This window comes from Rana temporaria, chromosome 2 (genome assembly GCF_905171775.1).
Source record: "Rana temporaria chromosome 2, aRanTem1.1, whole genome shotgun sequence".
Taxonomy (NCBI): Eukaryota; Metazoa; Chordata; class Amphibia; order Anura; family Ranidae; genus Rana; species Rana temporaria.
Window position 1 is genome coordinate 462,591,236 of NC_053490.1, and position 21,558 is coordinate 462,612,793.

General features: G+C 46.2%; 2 protein-coding genes across 3 annotated transcripts in view; one reads left to right on the forward strand and one right to left on the reverse strand.

Moving 5' to 3' along the window:
- The window catches only part of CTNS (cystinosin, lysosomal cystine transporter), a 56,284-nt gene extending 52,396 nt beyond the window's left edge, over positions 1-3,888 (reverse strand). For both annotated transcript variants that reach the window (XM_040338639.1, XM_040338636.1), the window contains exon 1: positions 3,789-3,888. The gene's annotated coding sequence lies outside the window, so the exon portion shown is untranslated. The remainder of the gene's footprint in view (positions 1-3,788) is intronic.
- A 169-nt stretch (positions 3,889-4,057) lies between these two features.
- SHPK (sedoheptulokinase) overlaps positions 4,058-21,558 on the forward strand; it is a 35,103-nt gene continuing 17,602 nt past the window's right edge. Inside the window, exons 1-3 of the mRNA XM_040338635.1 lie at positions 4,058-4,256; positions 12,506-12,647; positions 15,383-15,566. Coding sequence (XP_040194569.1) covers positions 4,107-4,256; positions 12,506-12,647; positions 15,383-15,566 — 476 coding nt within the window. The 5' untranslated portion in view covers positions 4,058-4,106. The remainder of the gene's footprint in view (positions 4,257-12,505; positions 12,648-15,382; positions 15,567-21,558) is intronic.

Genomic DNA, 21,558 nt, shown 5'->3' on the forward strand with positions numbered 1-21,558 from the left:
GGGAGAACAAAAGAAAAAAAAAAAAAAAACGGACTTCTGCCTGTGATACCTGGGCAAAGGCGACATTATGATCCTTCCAGAGTGAGCCTGGGAATTATAAGATTCCCTATTTTCACCAAAGGACACTCCTGTACTGTGCCAGAACATCTTCTTGTGAGATTTGAGATATTCAGGGTCCCTGGTATCTTGGAAGAATGATCAAGAAGTCACACTCACACCCCCCCCCCCCCCCAAGATTATTTGTATTAGTGCTATCATATAAGGGAGAAAGGCCTGATGTAATGAGCAGATCTTGCCTTTAAGGCCCATTTCACACAGGGGCGCTTTTCAGGCTTTTTTAGCGCGAAAAAAAAAAATCACCTCTCATGCCTCCCCAGTGTGAAAGCCCAAGTGCTTTCACACTGGGGCGGTGCGCTAACAGGATGGGAAAAAAGGTCCTGCAAGCAGCATCTTTGGGGCGGTGTGGTAGCGGTGTATACAGTGCTCCCAAAACGCCCTGCCCAATGAAATGAATGGGCAGCGATTCGGCAGTGCCGCAACACGGGTATTTCTAACCCTTTCTTCGGCCACTAGCGGGGGTTAAATGTGCCCCGCTAGCGGACAAAAAGTGTCGCTATAAAAGAGGTAAAGCGCTGCTAAAACTAGCGGCGCTTTACCGCTAACGCCGGCACATCCCCAGTGTGAAAGTAGCCTTAGTGCAAGCTGCTTATGTCCAGGAGTGATCAGCTGTCCCTAACCACAGGTGTGTTCTTCTGTATTACTTCTGAAGTCTGTAAACAGCTGTGACCGCTGTTGATCGTGTGTACTAGGCTGCCATTAAAAGTTCATGTGCGTGTAAAGGAAGGTGTCCCAATACTTTTGACAATATAGGGGGTTATTTACAAAAGGCAAAGCCACTTTGCACTACAAGTGCAAACTACCAGTGCAAAGTGCACTTGAAATTGTACTGAAAGTACACTTCCTGTAAATCTGAGGGGTAGATCTGAAATGAGGGGAAGCTCTGCTGATTTTATCATCCAATCACGTGCAAGCTAAAATGCTGTTTTTTATTTTCCTTGCATGTCTCCCTCAGATCTACAGCGACTGAACTTTCAGTGCAATTTCAGGTGCACTTTGCACTTATAGTGCAAAGTGGATTTGCCTTTCGTAAATAACCCCCACAGTGTATATATATATATATTAGCTGTTCATCCATGTAGAAATCATGTGAGCTGATAAGAGTCCAGAGGCAAAGAGCACAGGAAGTTATTAGTTAGCATTGTTCCCTGCTATCTTTGTGGACTACAAACCTCCCCCCCTCCCCATAATGGAGAAGAGAGGAAGGCATTTTATAGTCCTAACACAGTCTTATGTAGTCCTGTCTTGGGGTGACAATGCTATTCAGTACAGTTGTCACCCTCGGGCAGGAGGTAAGTTAAAGAAGTTGTAATGTTTTCCCTAAATAGCTTCCTTTTTGCTTTTAAATGTCCTTATTTCTTCTGAGAAATCCTCACTTCCTGTTCTTCTGTCTGTAACTCCACACAGTAATGCAAGGCTTTCTCCCTGGTGTGGAGAAAGTCTCTTGAGGGGGGAGGGGGCGAGCAGGAGTGTCAGGACGCCCACTAACACACAGCTCCTTTCTCTATCTGCAAAGTAGAGAGTTTCCTGACTTGCCTGCTCGCCCCCTCAAGAGGCTTTCTCCACACCAAGGAGAAAGCCTTGCATTGCTGTGTGTAGTTACAGACAGAAGAACAGGAAGTGAGGATTTCTCAGAAGAAATAAGGACATTTAAAAGCAAAATGGAAGGATGAGGTAAGTGAAGGAGGACTGCACTAAGGTAAAGGAAGCTATTTAGGGATTTTTTTTACCTTTACAGCCCCTTTAACCACTTAAGGACCGCCTCCTGCACATATACATTGGCAGAATGGCTCCGTGACCCGCTGGAGTCCCGCGATTGGTCCCCGGAGCTGAAGAATGGGGAGAGCCGCATGTAAACACAGCTTCCCCGTTCTTCACTGTGGCGCCATCATCGATCGTGTGTTCCCTTTTATAGTGAAACACAATCAATGACATCACACCTACAGCCACACCCCCCTACAGTTAGAAACACAAATGAGGTCACACTTAACCCCTTCAGCGCCCCCTTGTGGTTAACTCCCAAACTGCAATTGTCATTTTCCCAGTAAACAATGCAATTTTAATGCATTTTCTGCTGTGAAAATGACAATGGTCCCAAAAATGTGTCAAAATTGTCCGAAGTGTCCGCCATAATGTCGCAGTCACGGAAAAAAATCGATTATCGCCGCCATTAGTAGTAAAAAAAACGAATTAATAAAAATGCAATAAAACTATCCCCTATTTTGTAAACGCTATACATTTTGCGCAAACCAAATCAATAAACGCTTATTGCGATTTTTTTTACCAAAAATAGGTAGAATATGTATCGGCCTAAACTGAGGAAAAAAAAATGTTTTTAGATATTTTTGGGGGATATTTATTATAGCAAAAGGTAAAAAATATTGATTTTTTTTTCAAAATTGTCGCTCTATTTTTGTTTATAGCGCAAAAAATAAAAACCACAGAGGTGATCAAATACCACCAAAAGAAAGCTCTATTTGTGGGAAAAAAAGGATGCCAATTTTGTTTGGGAGCCACGTCGCACGACCGCGCAACGCAGTGCCGAATCGCAAAAACTGGCCAGGTCCTTTAGCTGCCTAAAGGTCCTGGTCTTAAGTGGTTAATGTCATGATTGCCATGGTAAAATAAAGAAAAACAAATGCAGACCCCTGATGCCCCCTGTTGGAGATGGAGGGCACAGTCAGTGGAAGCGGAGAGGATCGTGCACATCTATGTGGATGCTGGGGATGCTGTCCTATGCACACTGGAGGAAAGCAAATGACAGCTCAGCACTACAGCAGTCCAGCATAGCATGACATCCGGCATCCCCTGCAACCACCAATCAGCAGCCGGGACATTGGTGACCTGTGTATATATATATATAACACCTTATTCTTATATGTAGAATATGAATGCTCCCACCCCCAATATCACATCCCCCAAAACACTGGAACCTTTAATTCCAGCATCCAAAGTGCATTCATGACTACAGGACACAAAACGTATTTTTGTCCTTCTCATTTATTTAACCCCTTCCTGCCCTGTCTTCCTTTTATTCGGAATGTCAATGCGCCTAAGCGCAAGTCCACATCCTAAGCGCATTCAGGAGAGGAGTTGAAGAGCAAGAAAAAAAAATAAAAACGCATGTCAACACCTCCAAACGCTAGGTGCGTTTAAGCATTAATGCATTCCAATGACCAAATTCATCTTCTGGCCAATAGAATCCATTAACACTCAAACACCTGTCGTGCCTAAATGCGTGCGCAATACGCGACTTCAGGTGTGTTTGTTAAGCAGTCTTATACCTCCTGGGAGTTCTGGCGTTCAGAGGAGAACAGCAAACACCCTCAGACACTGTGTATGAGGCCTAATGGCACCACAAAGGCGGCCAGAAAAACATGTTTTGTAGCATGTCGAAGCGCACATTAAAAACGCACAAAGCTCACCCAATTGGGTGCTAGAGCTTCTTTCTGCAGGTTTATCGCACGTACGGACGCCGTTCAAGTGACATATAAGTGTGAATGGGGCCTCAGAGGATTGTTTTCCTGTAATAAATAAATGACAAGTCTTGTATGTGCCATATAGAGATGTATACAGGGGAGACATACTGTAATTTAAAGTGTCAGCACTTTGGGGATAGATAGGTAGATATCGGACACTGACATGTCGTCCATAGCAAATGGTGCACTTACCTGTCCCCGGTCCGTCCCTCTCATCTACCAGCCAGAACTCTCCATAGGGCTCACCGACAACCTCAAACTTCCTTGTTTACTCTATAATGTAAAAAAAAACATATAAAACACTGTCTTCTATTCTCTGTCTCAGCACAGACGCCATTTTTACGAAGACCACATCAGTCTAACTCTATCACAGGACTTTCCAAAAATGGCTCCCATAACGGAGACAATTAGTTAGCGTAACACACCTGGTTGTCGTGGTAACAGAGGACGGGCAGGCAGCGCAGACTCCTCCCAGTCACGGGATGGTGTATCACGTGGTGTGCAGGAATCATGGCTGGTGACTCCCGCGGTCCGGTGCTTGGCATTGATGTGGGCACTAGCTCTGTGAAGGCGGTGCTGCTGGAGGCCCGGAGCGGGGGGGTGCTCTGTAGTCACAGCACGGACACCAGGGCCGGCCTGGAGAGTGAATGTGGGGCTCAGGTGAGGCTCTGCTGGGAATTGTAGTTCTACAACAGCTGGCCACTCTGATATAGTTTTATATTCCCTTCCATGCTGATATTTAACCACTTCAGCTCCGGAAGATTTACCCCCTTCATGATCAGGTCATTTTGTGCATATGTATGTCCTTTTTTTTTTACCCACAAATAGAGATTTTATTTGGCGGTATTTGATCACCTTTGCGGTTTTTATTTTTTGCGCTATAAACAAAAATAAAGCGACAATTTTGAAAAAAAATGCAATATTTTTTACTTTTTGCTATAATAAATATCCCCCAAAAATATATAAAAAAAACATTTTTTTCCTCAGTTTAGGCCGATACGTATTCTTCTACCTATTTTTGGTATAAATAAAAAAAGCGACAATTAAAAAAACAAAATATTTTTTTACTTTCTGCTCTAAAACATTTCCAATTAAGAAATTAGTAAATTCGAATTTCTTCATCAAATAAGACCAATCTGTATTCTGCTACGTGTTTTTGGTAAACAAAATCCCAATAAGCATATATTGATTGGTTTGCGCAAACGTTATATCGTCTACAAACGATGGAATATATGTGTGGAATTTTTATTTATTTTTTACTCGTAGTGGCGGCGATTATCGACTTATAGCAGAATTGCGATATTGCGGCGGACAAATCGGACAATAACTGACACTTTTTTTTTGGATCCAGTGACACCAATACAGTGATCAGTGCTAAAAATATGCACTGCCACTGTACTAATGACACTGTCAGGGACGGGGGTTAAACATCAGGGGCACTTAAAGGGTTAAATGTGTGGCCCTGTCTATGTATGGTGGGCGGTCCGCAAGCAGGTAATGTGTCTAAAGACCGGAAGAAACTTGTCACAGACATGAGGGCTGCATTGGTTCTCCGGCTCTCTTTTCTCTCTGCTACACTTCCTGTGCTAGGGTGACAACAATTGCTGTACTCCAGGGGTCGACAATATCCGGGCGCCAGGTCGCAATTGTGACCTGGCGCCCGCCGGTAATTGAGGCCGCGGCTTTGCGGCCTACAAGGGCGCGAAGCCGTGGCCTCAATTACCGGCCGCCGCGGTGGGGGGAGGTGGGGGCGCACGGAGGCACAGGATCCTGTGTCTCCGTGGGCCCCCTACCATCGCGCGGCGGGCCCGTGACGGCTGGCAATTGAGGCCGCGGCCTTGTGAAGTCCCAAGCTCTTCCTTCTGTCAGCTGGCGCCATCTGGTGGTGGCCGTTGGCATTACAAGTTAAACAGCAATTCTAATATGTCAATTTTTACTGCCATCTCCTTCCCTCTAATTAGAACCCCCAAACATTATATATATTTTTTATTCTAACACCCTAGAGAATAAAATGGCGATCGTTGCAATACTTTCTGTCACGCCGTATTTGCGCAGCGGTCTTACAAGCACACTTTTTTGGGAAAAAAATTACACTTTTTTTAATTAAAAAACAAGACAACAGTAAAGTTATCCCAATTTTTTTTAATATTGTGAAAGATAATGTTACGCCAAATAAATTGATACCCAACATGTCACGCTTCAAAATTACGTCCGCTCATGGAATGGCAAAAAACTTTTACCCTTTAAAATCTCCATAGGCGACGTTTAAAAAAATATACAGGTTGCATGTTTTGAGTTACAGAGGAGGTCTAGGGCTAGAATTATTGCTCTCGCTCTAACCATCGCGGCGATACCTCACATGTGTGGTTTGAATACTGTTTACATATGCGGTCGCTACTCACGTATGTGTTCGCTTCTGCGCGCAAGCTCGTCGGGACGGGGCGCTTTTTCTGGCTCCTAGATTCCAAGCAAATTTGTCAAACCCTGCAGTGTACTCTATCTATAGAGAGGCAGTGTTGTCACTCAGGATAGTATGTGTTTTCAGAGCTACAGAACACCTCCCCTTCTTATCATTGCCATGTCAGCAGATGGAGGTGTTCTGTAGTCCATGTAGGTGAACCAGGCAGGGCTGATAATAGTGCAGTGTGCACAGGACAGCTCTGAATTTCTGCTAAGATCAACAAAGCTGTTTTTTTTTTGTTTGTTTATTGAACGGATAAAATGAAATGCTTCCAATAGTATAATTAAGTCCTTGTTCACACAGGAGTACTACAAAGCAGACATCCCAACCTCCAAAAATTAATTTTCAGGGAGGTTTTAAACTCATTTCAGGGAGGTGACGCTTTGCGCCAGCGCAGACCCCCCTTCCCCCCCAAAAAAATGCAGCCTGATCAGTGCCAATTAAATGCAGCTATAGCAGTGCCCAATGCAATGCAGCCTGATCACACATCTGCTGGGGCCAGGAGTCTGGCTGCTGGGGCCAGGAGTCTGGCTGCTGGGGCCAGGAGTCTGGCTGCTGGGGCCGGCTGCTGAGGCCAGGAGTCTGGCTGCTGGGGTCAGGAGTCTGGCTGCTGGGGTCAGGAGTCTGGCTGCTGGGGCCAGGAGTCTGGCTGCTGGGGTCAGGAGTCTGGCTGCTGGGGTCAGGAGTCTGGCTGCTGGGGCCAGGAGTCTGGCTGCTGGGGCCAGGAGTCTGGCTGCTGGGGCCAGGAGTCTGGCTGCTGGGGCCAGGAGTCTGGCTGCTGGGGCCAGGAGTCTGGCTGCTGGCGTCAGGAGTCTGGCTGCTGGCGTCAGGAGTCTGGCTGCTGGCGTCAGGAGTCTGGCTGCTGGCGTCAGGAGTCTGGCTGCTGGGGCCAGGAGTCTGGCTGCTGGGGTCAGGAGTCTGGCTGCTGGGGCCGGCTGCTGGGGCCAGGAGCCTGGCTGCTGGGGCCAGGAGCCTGGCTGCTGGGGCCAGGAGTCTGGCTGCTGGGGTCAGGAGTCTGGCTGCTGGGGCCGGCTGCTGGGGCCAGGAGTCTGGCTGCTGGGGCCGGCTGCTGGGGCCAGGAGTCTGGCTGCTGGGGCCAGGAGTCCAGCTGCTGGGGCAAGGAGTCTGGCTGCTTGGGCCGGCTGCTGGGGCCAGGAGTCTGGCTGCTGGGGCAAGGAGTCTGGCAGCTGGGGTCAGGAGTCTGGCTGCTGGGACCAGGGGACCGGCTGCTGGGGTCATACCAGTAAGAGAATTACCCAGAAGGAATGTGGTGGGCAGAGGCAGAAAGAAGACTGTGATCTGCAGGCAATTAAAAGAAAAAAACCTTTCCCCTGTCAAGCGGACTCTTTCTCCACTTTCGGGTGGCACTGCGCATTGATCTATTGATAGTCCCGTCTGCCCAACGGATTGATATAGAAGAGACTGGGCAGACGGGACTGTCATGTACTAGTTGTACAATGGATCAATGCGCAGCGGCCCCCGAAAGCGAAGAAAGAATCCGCTTGACAGGGGAACTTTTTTTTTTCTTTAATTTCCTGCAAATCGGTCTTCCCTGCTGAATCGGCCGGACCAATGCCAAAACAAAAGTACCCATACAGTAGCCAAAGCAGACTGGGGACAGCAGTATGGGCTGACCCCCTCTACCTCATCTACCTACCTCGCAGCGCCTTGCATCCGCCTGCCACTCAGCCACAGACAGAGTGGCCCGCACTCCATTCGCCCACTTGGGCTGCTCTGTCTGTAGCCGAGTGACAGGCCCAGCCGGGAGATCACCCTGCAATCGCGGGTGTCCGGGAGCCCACAACCAAATGCGGCTCGCGGGAGACTTGAGATGTCTGACAAAGTACACCCATGTGAGGGCCGTGTTTGCCCACACAGGAATGCACAGATGTTCCATACATCTCTGTACAGGCAGTCTCATTCATGTCTACTGGGACTCAGTGGTTGCATGGACACAGATGCTGCTCCCAATTTGGCTTCCGTGTGTGTCCCTGAATGCAGAAAGTGTGAGTTCAGGGCAATGCACCCTCATTGGATGTCAAAATCTGAGCAGTGGCTGTAGCTCAGTAGATGTGAATGGGACGTATAAAACATCTGTTCATCCTGCCTGGGCAAACAGGGCCCTCAAGGGGGTGTGCACTTAAAATGGAGATTCACCCAAAAGGGGAAGTTCTGCTTCAATCCCCCCCTTTTTTGCGATACGGCACTGCGTCGCTTTAACTGACAGTTGCGCGGTCGTGCGATGCTGTACCCAAACAAAATTGATGTCCTTTTTTTCCCATAAAGTGAGCTTTCTTTGTTTACATTGACAGATCCATGTTCTGACTCTCTGTGGAGCGATCGCGGGTGGCCGGCGGACATCGCGGCCATGCGCACCTGCTTTATTATACAGAGATTCGCGCAATAGAGCCGAACTGCCGCCGTATATTTATAGGGGGCTTTTAAACTGGCTCCTTACTTTTTTAGCTGGCTCCTAGATTCAAAGCAAATTTGCCAAGTCCTGTATTATATTGAAAATGGACTTTATAGGCACACCCATACGCATCAAGTTTCTTAAAACACGCTGTAACAGCATTACATTGAAACTGTCTCTGCTCTACTCACCGATCTCACACAGCCCCGCCTCCTGCTAACCCAGCGCCTGTGATAGACAGAATACATCCCTGCATTGGATTTGTGTTCTGTCTATCACAGGAGCGGAGACAGTTTCAATGTAATGCGGTTACAGCGTGCTTTACCGCTCAGTGATCCCGCGGCTCTCCTCTAACTCCAGTCATGATCCGGCCACCCCTCTCACTTCCTCCTCCCTGGCAAGGCTGCAATGGGGCCAATGTAAGGCTGCAATGTGGGGCACGGTGAGGCTGCAATGTGGGGCACGGTGAGGTTGCAATGTGGGGCTCGGTGAGGCTGCAATATGGGGCACGGTGAGGATGCAATGGGGCCAATGTAAGGCTGCAATGTGGGGCACGGTGAGGCTGCAATGTGGGGCACGGTGAGGCTGCAATGTGGGGCACGGTGAGGCTGCAATGTGGGGCACGGTGTGAGATCAGTGAGCAGAGCGGAGACAGTTTCAATGTAATGCGGTTACAGCGTGCTTTACCGCTCAGTGATCCCGCGGCTCTCCTCTAACTCCAGTCATGATCCGGCCACCCCTCTCACTTCCTCCTCCCTGGCAAGGCTGCAATGAGGCCAATGTAAGGCTGCAATGAGGCCAATATAAGGCTGCAATGTGGGGCACGGTGAGGCTGCAATGTGGGGCACGGTGAGGCTGCAATGTGGGGCACGGTGAGGCTGCAATGTGGGGCACGGTGAGGCTGCAACGTGGGGCACGATGAGGATGCAATGGGGCCAATGTAAGGCTGCAATGTGGGGCACGGTGAGGCTGCAATGTGGGGCACGGTGAGGCTGCAATGTGGGGCACGGTGAGGCTGCAATGTGGGGCACGGTGAGGATGCAATGTGGGGCACGGTGAGGTTGCAATGTGGGGCTCGGTGAGGCTGCAATCATGGTCACACGTCACGCTTCATTGATGGGCACAGGAGAGCCTGCATTGATGGGAACTGGTGAGGCTGTGCTGAGGGGAACTGATAAAGTAGTTGTTAGTATTTATTTTTGTAACTTAATTCTGCAAAAAAAAAAAAATGTAATTTCATGAGATCATTTATGATGGCATGATTATGGACGGGGCAACTGGTGGCGAGTAACCCTTGAGACCTGGCTAGTAGTGCAGGACCTGAAATTTTGAGCCCTGCATTAAACACACTCCTTTAGTCAATGAACAGTGTCTTGCTTGTTTTTGTTATTTTACTAGGGGATTGAACTTGGTTGGGGAAAGGGTGCCCATAGAACAGATGAGTGCTTGAAAAGATATAGCAATAAAAGCAGACCACCCCCCCCCCCCCCCCCCAGCAGGCTGAACATGGGTATATGTAGTTTAGCTAGTTTCCATTAATAAAAGTCATAGCTAGGAACAGGGTGATATATTTTCAAAGTTGGATAACTGTCCAGCTGGCATATTATGAGGATTCCTATATTCATATGTATGAATCAACATAATATGCTAGCTAGACAGTGATACATGGGGAGGTGTCCAATAATGGATAAAGAACAATCCGCAACTCCATACATGCTCTTTAACCACTTCTCTACCACCCGTCGTCAAATGACAGTGCGAGGAAGAGCCTGTTGTTCTGGGCGGACGTCATATGACGTGGCGCCTTCCAAAGCCACTAGGGGGCGCGACGATGCGGGTGCTTCCGCCGGGCACCCGTGATTGCCCAGTAACTGAGCAGGACCGTGGATCTGTGTGTGTAAACACTCAGACCCACGTCCTGTCAGGGAAAGGAGATCGATGGTGTGTCCCTTGTACATAGGGACACAGATCGGTCACCTCCCCCAGTCAGTCCCCTTCCCCCACAGTAAGAATCACTCCCTAGGGAACACATTTAACCCCTTGATCGCACCCTAGTGTTAACCCCTTCCCTGACAGTCATATTTATACAGTAATCAATGCATTTTTATAGCAGGGATCGCTGTCTAATTGTAAATGTGTCCGGTGTGTCCGCCGCAATATCGCAGTCACAATAAAAATCGCTGATCGCCGCCACTACTAGTAAAAAAAAAAAAAATGCTATAAATCTATCCCCTGTTTTGTTAAACGCTATAACTTTTGCGCAAACTAAATCAATATACACTTATTGCGATTTTTTTTTACCAAAAATATGTAGAAGAATACATATCGGGCAAAACTGAGAAAAAAGTTTGTTTAACCACTTACCCCCCGGACCATATTGCTGCCCAAAGACCAGAGTACTTTTTGCGATTCGGGACTCTGTCGCTTTAACAGACAATTGCGCGGTCGTGCGACGTGGCTCCCAAACAAAATTGGCGTCCTTTTTTTCCCACAAATAGAGCTTTCTTTTGGTGGTATTTGATCACCTCTGCGGTTTTTAGTTTTTGCGCTATAAACAAAAATAGAGCGACAATTTTGAAAAAAAATGAATATTTTTTAAATTTTGCTATAATAAATATCCCCCAAAAATATATAAAAAAACATTTTTTTTCCTCAGTTTAGGCCGATACGTTTTCTTCTACATATTTTTCGTAAAAAAAAATCGCAATAAGCGTTTATTGATTGGTTTGCGCAAAAGTTATAGCGTTTACAAAATAGGGGGTAGTTTTATGTCATTTTTATTATATTTTTTTTACTAGTAATGGCGGCGATCAGCGATTTTTTTTTTTCGGTACTGCGACATTATGGCGGACACTTCGGACACTTTTGACACATTTTTGGGACCATTGGCATTTTTATAGCGATCAGTGCTATAAAAATGCATTGGATTACTATAAAAATGCCACTGGCAGTGAAGGGGTTAACACTAGGGGGCGGGGAAGGGGTTAAGTATGCCTGGGTGTGTTCTTACTGTGGGGGGGGGGGTGGCCTCACTAGGGGAAACACTGATCCTCGGTTCATACATTGTATGAACCGAAGATCAGCATTTCCCCTGCTGACAGGACCGGGAGCTGTGTGTTTACACACACAGCTCCCGGTCCCCGCTCTGTACCGAGCGATCGCGTGTGCCTGGCGGCGATCGCGCCCGCCAGGCACACGCACGGGAGTCGGGGGGGCGCGCGCCCCTAGTGGCGGCTGGGAGAGAGGACGTCATATTACGTGCTCTCGCCCAGCAGAGCCACCTTGTGGACGTATTTCGACGGTGCGCCGACGGCAAGTGGTTAAAAACAAAAAAATGTATTGATATTTATTATAGCAAAATGTAAAATATATTGTATTTTTTCAAACTTGTCCTTCTTTTGTTTATAGCGCAAGAAATAAAAAAACGCAGAGGTGATAAAATACCACCAATAGAAAGCTCTATTTGTGGGGAAAAAATGATAAAAATGTCATTTGTGTACAGCGTTGCATGACTGCGTAATTGTCATTCAAAGTGTGACAGCGCTGAACAAATAGCTTGGGCAGGAAGGGGGTGAAAGTGCCCAGTATTGAGGTGGTTAAATCAGTCCAAATTTATTATATCTCCATAGGGATAAAAATACAACAGAGGTCGACGCATTTCAGCCGCAATGGCCTTAGGAGGAGTTTCACTAATCTGGGGTAGTAGCACCTTTCGTTGTTGTTTATGGACTGTCCAATAATGGAGGTTGTTTGCTGCTTGGAGCTATTTTATTGGATATATAAATTGTTATTTTAAAAATGTCTCTGTGTTAATGTGGTACCTCAAAAGTCCAAGATCTTTCTTTTATGATTTTCAGTTATTATGGGATGTGGTACCTTCCACCTGCACATAAAGTATATAAGAGGATGCAACATTTGCTAAGCATTCACTGACACTATTGTACAGAGGAACTATTGCAAGTATTGAGAAAAAGTATAGTTACATGGTCAAGAACTTACCATGACCATATCATTTTACATGTTATCTTCTTCCAGGGAAAAGAGCAAGATGTCTTCCAGATAATAAGAGCCCTGAATGATTGCTTGGGTGCCCTACCCAGGGAACAGCTACAGAAGGTGTCCCGGATAGGAGTGTCTGGACAGATGCATGGGGTCGTCTTCTGGAAGTCAAGCCAAGGTGTAGTATCCGGAGGGAATAGGTATAGATAATGTCAGCTTGAGACAAAGCACTTTGGGGTAGATTCATAGAGAAGATACAACGGCGCATCTCCAGATACGTCGTCATATCTCTGAGTCCGGCCGGTCGTATCTATGCGCCTGATTCATAGATCGTAACTGCATTTTTCCGCTGACTGATAGGGGCGTGTATGCTGATTTACCCGGCCGACGCAGTACATTTACGCCGCTTACGTTAGTTTTTTCCCGGCATATAGTTACCCCTGCTATATGGTGGCGTAAGTGCGGCGTACCAATGTTAAGTATGGCCGTCGTTCCCGCGTCGAATTTTAAATTTTTTATGTCGTTTGCGTAATTCGTCCGTGAATGGGGCTGGACGTCATTTACGTTCACATCGAAACCAATGACGTCCTTGCGGCGTACTTTGGAGCAATGCTCACTGGAAAATTCCACAGACGACGCATGCGCCATTCGGGAAAAACTTCAATCACGTCGGGTCAAGCCTAATTTACATAACACACGCCCACCTCTTCACTATTTGAATTAGGCGGGCTTACGCCGGCCTATTTACGCTACGCCGCCGCAACTTTCTTTTAAGAATACGGCACTTGCCTGTAAAAGTTGCGGAGGCGTAACGTAAATAGGATACGTTACGCCCGCACAAAGACACGCTGAACTACGTGAATCTACCCCTTTGTGTGTAGTTTTTTCAGCTGTAGATTTATACACAGCTAGAATTTCGGGCGATTTATGCTGAATCTGCAGAAATTTGAGCTCTGGGTGGCCCTCTCTGCACCACCCTGCTTGACAAACTTCCATCTGAAAATCAAAGCATCCAGGTGGAAAATTCCCAGCTGAACAGTGACTGCATCCAATCAGATGTTGTTCTTGTTCAGGTATTTTGACAGCCACAGGAGCAGCAGGGATCAGAATACAATAGTTAGCAGGGAGATTCCTCCGTCCACTCTGTATGGCGCGGATGGGGGATTGCATTGATTTCTGTTATTTAGCCTGTGGGACTGGATCTTATTTAGCCTGTGGGACTGGATCTTATTTTGCCTGTGGGACTGGATCTTATTTTGCCTGTGGGACTGGATCTTATTTTGCCTGTGGGACTGGATCTTATTTTGCCTGTGGGACTGGATCTTATTTTGCCTGTGGGACTGGATCTTATTTAGCCTGTGGGACTGAATCTTATTTAGCCTGTGGGACTGGATCTTATTTTGCCTGTGGGACTGGATCTTATTTAGCCTGTGGGACTGAATCTTATTTAGCCTGTGGGACTGGATCTTATTCAGCCTGTGGGACTGGATCTTATTCAGCCTGTGGGACTGGATCTTATTCAGCCTGTGGGACTGAATCTTATTTAGCCTGTGGGACTGGATCTTATTCAGCCTGTGGGACTGGATCTTATTCAGCCTGTGGGACTGGATCTTATTCAGCCTGTGGGACTGGATCTTATTCAGCCTGTGGGACTGGATCTTATTCAGCCTGTGGGACTGGATCTTATTCAGCCTGTGGGACTGGATCTTATTCAGCCTGTGGGACTGGATCCTAAGGCCAGTATACACGATATGAAAATCGGATGGACAAATTTGTACGACGAGCTGTCTGCTGATTTTCGGATCATTGGTACAGTGCTTTCGACAGCCTATTTTGCCTTTTTGTAAGACAAAAGCTGGATGTGCAGGCCATAAATTTTTTGTCGGATGTGAACTCAACGTACGATTTTCATTTCATTAATACGGTTTTCGTACGAAAAAAATAAGACTACGCGTGCTCGGAAACAAAAAATACACACAACTTTTCACACATTACGCCACTTCTGATGTTGTATTCTGTTGTATGAAAATGTTTATATTGTGCGTAACCTCTTCACTTTCCACATGAGACTAGCATGCCACAAAAAAACGGACATTTGGTCGTCTGAAAATCAGAACGTGTGTACGAGGCTTTAGAGCAGGGGTCTTCAAACTATGGCCCTCCAGTTGCTCAGGAACTACAATTCCCATCATGCCTAGTCATGTCTGTGAATGTCAGTGTGTTACAATGCCTCATGGGATGTGTAGTTCTACAACAGCTGGAGGGCCGTAGTTTGAGGATCCCAGCTTTAGGGTGTATAGGTAGCTTTAATCTTTATACCCAACAGACAGAGTATGCTGGGCCCGTGTACTGTATGAATTATCGTAGGATAATAATACTTGGCATTACCAATTATCAGTGATGTGATATGAAGAAGTCACATTTTTAGCTGCTGTATTTTTTCTTTAAACTATTTATTTGTACTTTAGTCTTTAAAAATGTGTACAGTAATATCGTTTCTAAAGAAGTAAATCAGAAATGTAACAATATGTATGCAAAAATTGAAGTGTTGGTATTGCTAAGACCTTTTTTTCTCTAGTGGATGTTTTTTGCTGTCCGTATCCTGTTGGGAAGATTTCCTCTCACTTCCTGTCCTAGAGACATAACAGGAAGTGAGAAGAAATCTCTACATAAAAAGGGGAATTCCTCTCTTAGACAGTTGTCTCTGAAATAAGTGCCCTCCCTTGTTCTGGTGATTTCCCATCACCTTCTGTCTAAATAATAATGGTTCCCAGGACAGACAGGATGGATCCACCCAGCAGACACAGACAGCAATATACACCTGACACCAGAGGCTTTTCCATTCCCCATCTAAAACAAAACAAAAAAATACATTTTGGAGTGTGACCTGAAATCCCGTTTACTTTCTATAAGGATGTCATTGGATAAACAGTGAAAACCGGCGATTCTTTGAACCCAGAGAAGTGAGCCATCTCATCACCTGGGAGGATGGACGATGTAGTAAAGAATTCCTGTCCTCTTTACCTCCGCCACAGTCCCATCTCAGCGTGGCATCGGGCTTCGGTTGTGCTACAATATTCTGGTACTTAAAGAACAGGTAATATATTTCATACAAATCGCCCAACCATTTGTGTGCTTGCTAAATCTTAGATTGATTTTTTTTTTTTAAATCTGGATATCTCAACTGTTTTAAATATTATAAATTAAAGACTATTACTGGAGCAGGTACAAAGAAGGGCAACAAATCTAATAAAGGATATTAGTTATGAGGAAAGGTTACGAGCAATGAACTTCTTCTCTCTGGAGAAGTGAGGCTTGAGAGGGGATCTGATTTCAATGTACAAATACCGTACTGGTGACCCCACAATAGGGATAAAACTTTTTTGTGGAATGAAGTTTAACAAGACATGTGGCCACTCATTAAAATTAGAAGAAAAGAGATTTAACCATAAACTGCGTAGAGCAGCGGTCTCAAAGTACCGGCCCGCGGACCGGGTATAAATGGCCCGCAGGCAGGGCAGGGGGGGGCCGCGGAAGTGTAGATCGAGATGCATGCAGAGAATCGCGGGAAGCGTCTGTCATAAGTTCACTTCTCTGTCATGTCACGCTGCTACTCCCCTACGGCCCCCCTCTCTTTTCGTCCATCCCCATTTGTGACATCATCTGGGATGGACAAGAAGAGAGGGGGGGGGGCGCCGGGGAGTAGCAGCGTGACATGACAGAGAAGTGAACTTATGACAGACGCTTCCCGCGATTCTCTGCATTTGAAGAATACAAGTAAACGCTGACCTGTGCTCTCATGTGCCCTGATGTGCTTTTATGTGCTCTGATTGTGCCCCATGTACCCTGATGTGCCCCATGTACCCTGATGTGCCATATGTATCCTCATGTGCCCCATGTACCCTCATGTGCCCTGATGTGCCCCATGTGCCCTGATGTGCCATGATGTGCCATGTGCCCCATGTACCCTCATGTGCCCTGATGTGCCATGTGCCCCATGTACCTTGATGTGCCCCATGTACCCTCATGTGCCCTCATGTGCCCTGATGTGCCATGTACCCCCATGTACCCTCATGTGCCCCATGTACTCTGATGTGCTGGGCTCTGTACATCAGGGTACCCTGTACCCTGATGTGCCATGTGCTGTGCCCTGATGTGCTCTCATGTGCCCTGATTGTGCCCTGGTGTGCTCCATGTGCCCTGATTGTGCCCCATGTGCCCTGATGTGGCCCATGTACCCTGATGTGCCATGTACCCTGATGTGCCATGTGCCCTGTCCTGATGTGCTGTGGCCTGATGTGCCATGTCCTGTACCCTAATGTGCTGTGCCCTGTACCCTGATGTGTCCTGTGCCCTGTACCCTGATGTGCTGTGCCCTGTACCCTGATGTGCACTGTGTCCTGTACCCTGATGTGCACTGTGTCCTGTACCCTGATGTGCACTGTGTCCTGTACCCTGATGTGCTGTGTCCTGTACCCTGATGTGCTGTGCCCTGTACCCTGATGTGCTGTACCCTGTGCCCTGATGTGCTGTACCCTGTGCCCTGATGTGCTGTGCCTTGTGCCCTGATGTGCTGTGCCCTGATTTTCTGGGCTCTGTGCCTTGATGTGCTGTACCCTGATGTGCTGTGCCCTGATGGTGAGTGGTCTGTCGGCAGTGTAGTGGTCTGTCGGCAGTGTAGTGGTCTGTCGGCAGTGTAGTGGTCTGTCGGCAGTGTAGTGGTCTGTCGGCAGTGTAGTGGTCTGTCGGCAGTGTAGTGGTCTGTCGGCAGTGTAGTGGTCTGTCGGCAGTGTAGTGGTCTGTCGGCAGTGTAGTGGTCTGTCGGCAGTGTAGTGGTCTGTCGGCAGTGTAGTGGTCTGTCGGCAGTGTAGTGGTCTGTCGGCAGTGTAGTGGTCAGTATGCAGTGTAGAGGTCAGTGTATAGTGGTCCGTGAGTAGTGGTACATGTGCAGTGTAATGGTCCATGTGCAGTGCAGTGGTCAGAGTTAATAATGTGTTTGCTGACACCAATACTAGGGGTTAATAATGCGTCTGCTGACACCAGTACTGTTTTTGAAGTTTGAAAGTTTGCATGCGGCCCCCCATAGGATGAAAACTTGTGTTGTGGCCCTCAGGTAATTTGAGTTTGAGACCCCTGGCGTAGAGGGTTCTTTACGGTAAGAGCAGCAAGGATGTGGAATTCCCTTCCACAGGCTGTGGTCTCAGCGGGGGCATCGATAGTTTCAAAAAACTAATAGATAAGCACCTGAACGGCCACAACATACAGGGATATACAATGTAATACTGACATATAATCACACACATAGGTTGGACTTGTGTCTTTTTTCAACCTCGCCTACTATGTAATATGCTACCCCAACATTTCATATTCCTGATGTGTGTTGTAGCATGTACTTGTGTTTAAAATGTACTGTTCTCTTTGATTTTTTTCTTTGTGTGAAATACCTGGTTACCCCGCCAGTCCCCCTGCTTTGCGATTTTAAACTGACCAAGCACATCCTTCCCAGCATGGTCAGTTTTGTGGCTGTGCTGAGTAAACAACCTGCCTGTCCTTCAGTGGTTTGACTAGTGCTGACCCCCCCCCCCCCCTTGCCCAGCCATTTACTGGGAAGATTAGTGTGCTGCTATTTCTCCACCCCCACCCCTCCAAGTTCCATATGCAGCTGAGAACAGAGGTTATGTGATCACTTATAAGGAAAAAAAAGTATTAATAATATTTAAAATATATTCAATATACACAAATGTTTTGCCTTTTATTTTGTATTTTAAATGGAATGGTCTGTCTTACAAGGTAAGGGTTCAAATAGACTTTAAATCCCTGCTTTATAGCAGACACCATAAGACATCTGCTACTGTGTCTGGCAGTTTGTTACATAAGGCTATGCTTCCTTGATTTTAGGGCTAAATCATGCCAGTTACCATCTACTTGTCCGATAAGAGTGCCTCTGTTGACATTTAGAGCATTGTTATTGAAAAATAGGAAGGGATCCGCGCTTAGGATGTAAATTAGATGCTGCTGCCTCCCTAAAAAACCTCAGTGATGAGATCAAAAAAGATGTAGAAAAGATTGGGATAATGGCGCTGCAAAATGGGTCACCCTTAGGTGTTCCAAGTTTCTGTGTGTTCACAGGTGTTGGGTAATCTGTTAACAGGAAAGATCCAATCCGATGGACCTCCTTAATAGGAAGCACGATCCTTCAGATACCCTATTTGATGATGGCAATAGTAAAACTTTATCAGAGAGGATTAGTGTGGGAGTGTCCTATTGTAGGATCTATTATTCAGATGCCTAATGGTCTATGTTATCCAATAGACAGCTGATTAAAATATATTGTCACTTAGAGATATAAATGTTTCTAGTTGCCAGAAACAAAATAAAACAAAACAAAGCTGGAATAAATATACACCTTCTATGAGGTAAAAACACCGATCTCAGGGGGCAGGTAATAATCGCAGGTGAATGGTGAGAAGTGCTTTTTAAAAAAAAACAATTCTAATGAGCTAGAATGTGTATATATATATATGTATATATTAGATGTCCTCTGTGTTGTGGCGAGGTAACAAAGGGGCACTAACCGCCCTGTATAGTGAATATATAAAATGTGTTCTTATTTTAGGTGTCTACTACCATTAGAAATAATAATATTATATTGCAACATTTAGTAGCAAGGAAAAAAAGGGTATCAATACAAATAGTGCAACAAGTATTGCGAGGAAATTGAGAGTTAGTGCAAGTCCTCACAAAAAAATCCAATGTGTAAAAGTTAATAAGTAGAAATATATGAATGATAAAAAAAAAAAAAAAATTCATATATATACAATTATTCTTTGCAACTTCAGTGAAAAAAATAGGTAAAAGTGAAGGATTACTCCAAAGGCTTAAAGGCCAACACAATTATTAAACAAAATAAGACAGTCATAGGTTAACGTTTCTTCAATCGGGTTAACCCTCAATTAGCTGGTGACTTGAAGTGCCATTAACGTGCTTTGAAATAATAGTGACAGCAGTGCTTCCCCACATGGGTCCCCACTCACCAGATGTCGTCACCCCCCAGGGGGCAAAAAGCGGGTGGTGGTGGTACCTCGATACCTGCAAGATGATGGTTTCCTGCGATCAGTCCTCGAGTGTCTCCTTATTCCAGGGATCACGGGGTGCTTGAAATGGTTTTTCAGATGCTCACGTGGGATCATTCATTAAGTAAAAAATAAAAAGAAGGAACGCATAGTGTAATACGTTTTGATAGTGTTAGGATATACCCAACAAAGTAATTTATTTAAAAAAAGGGAAAACAATTGTTGATCAGTTGGAATAAAATGTCCAAGTGGATCCCTGCGCAAAGGGAGTTCCAACGAACAATGTATTTAAAAACAAGCACAGAATAAAAAAATTGAATAATTAAAAGAAAAAGAAAAAGAAAAAACAAAGAGCCACAAGTTGCCCTAGCACTCTGCTCTCCGCTGTTAGTAGTTGCTTCACTGCTGGGATAGCCAATTTGAAATCCTCCCTTGGCGCCCGTATGTACTAGAGCAGTGATCAGCTGAGGCAGATAGCGTGCTGACAGGCAGTATGTGAGCGAGTGTATGAGCGTCTGTCTAGGTCACCTGACGCGTTTCGTCATTTGACGTTCTCAAAGGCGATGACAGACTTCATACGTTGAAGGTTCAGCTAAGTGGGGCTTAGTCTAGAAGTCATATAATATGAAGCTCCAATAAAGTCTAAATAAATCAGAGAGGCACACAGAGGAGGCTTGTCTGGCTAATAAAGGTAAAGCAAGCATAAGGCTCAGTCCACAAACCAGCATATGGATCTTTATTTTCATTGACAGTTACTTTCAGCTGACTCCAGTGAGATTTGAAAGTTGCAGTCCTATGGCTAAAGTAAAGATCCTTATGTTAAAGCTTTGAGTATGTATTGTAGTGTCTAGTTCTTATCAGGATATTTACCGTATTTATCGGCGTATAACACGCACCCCAAGTTTAGGGAATTTTAAGGAAAAAAACTTTTAGGAGGGAAGTTTAAGGATAAAAACTTACATTTAAATGCCCATCAATGCAGCCTTATCAGTGTCCATCTGCAGCCTTGTCCATCGTTGCAGAATGATCGGTGTCCATCTGCAGCCTTGCCCAGTGTCCATGCAGCCTTGCCCAGTGTCCATGCAGCCTTGCCCAGTGTCCATGCAGCCTTGCCCAGTGTCCTTGCACCTTGAACATTTAAAATTACCGCCGTGGCGCAGAGATAGACAGAACCGGATGTCCTGTGTACTCGGCTTTACTCGGCTCCTCTTGCAGTCCCGCCCCTTGCCCAAGCTCCTATGATGGACATAACACAAGTCCAATGGCGGGACTGGGCGTGACTGCGTGCGGAGCCGAGCCTAGCCGAGTACACAGTACACTCGGCTATGTGTATATCGGCGGCGCTCGCTCCTCTTCCCCTCACAGACAGCGGGGATCGGCGTATAACACGCACCCAGGATTCCCCTGATTTTAAGGGGAAAAAAGTGCGTGTTATACTCCGATAAATACGGTACTTTTAAAAGCTTCACTCTGACACTTTGAATTAGTGTACAGGTAGATTAGGCTGCCGGGCACTTCTCCTCCCAGCTGCTGGTAGTCCATTCTGCAGTAAATGTGGCCATTCATAGAGTCGGCTAAATCTGACAGATATAATGCACTGAATTGTTATATTGTATGGAAAGAGCAGAAGCAGCTGGCACATTTCAGAGAATATTTAGCATTTTCTCAGTGAATGCAAAGTGTTCTTTAGGGTGTGAGATGGTGATTGTGATGTCACAGCTCCACCTCATCCAATCAGAGAATGCTTTGCATTACCCCGTGCTGAGCACGCAACCTCCTGTGTTCACAATGCAGTGGGGCAGCCACTCTGTGTGGGACCCAGAAGCGATTGGACATCACTGTGGTATCAATGCCTGCCACACTGATTTGCAGCTTCCATGGGGATCCCACTGGTCTGGTACTTAGATGTGTAGAAATGTGGATGTTCATTTAGCCGCACATCGAAGCAAACCCGCTCATGGTGGAATGTGGCAACCTCAGCCTGGGCTCCTGCCAGGTCACGCCCCCAATGTGTTT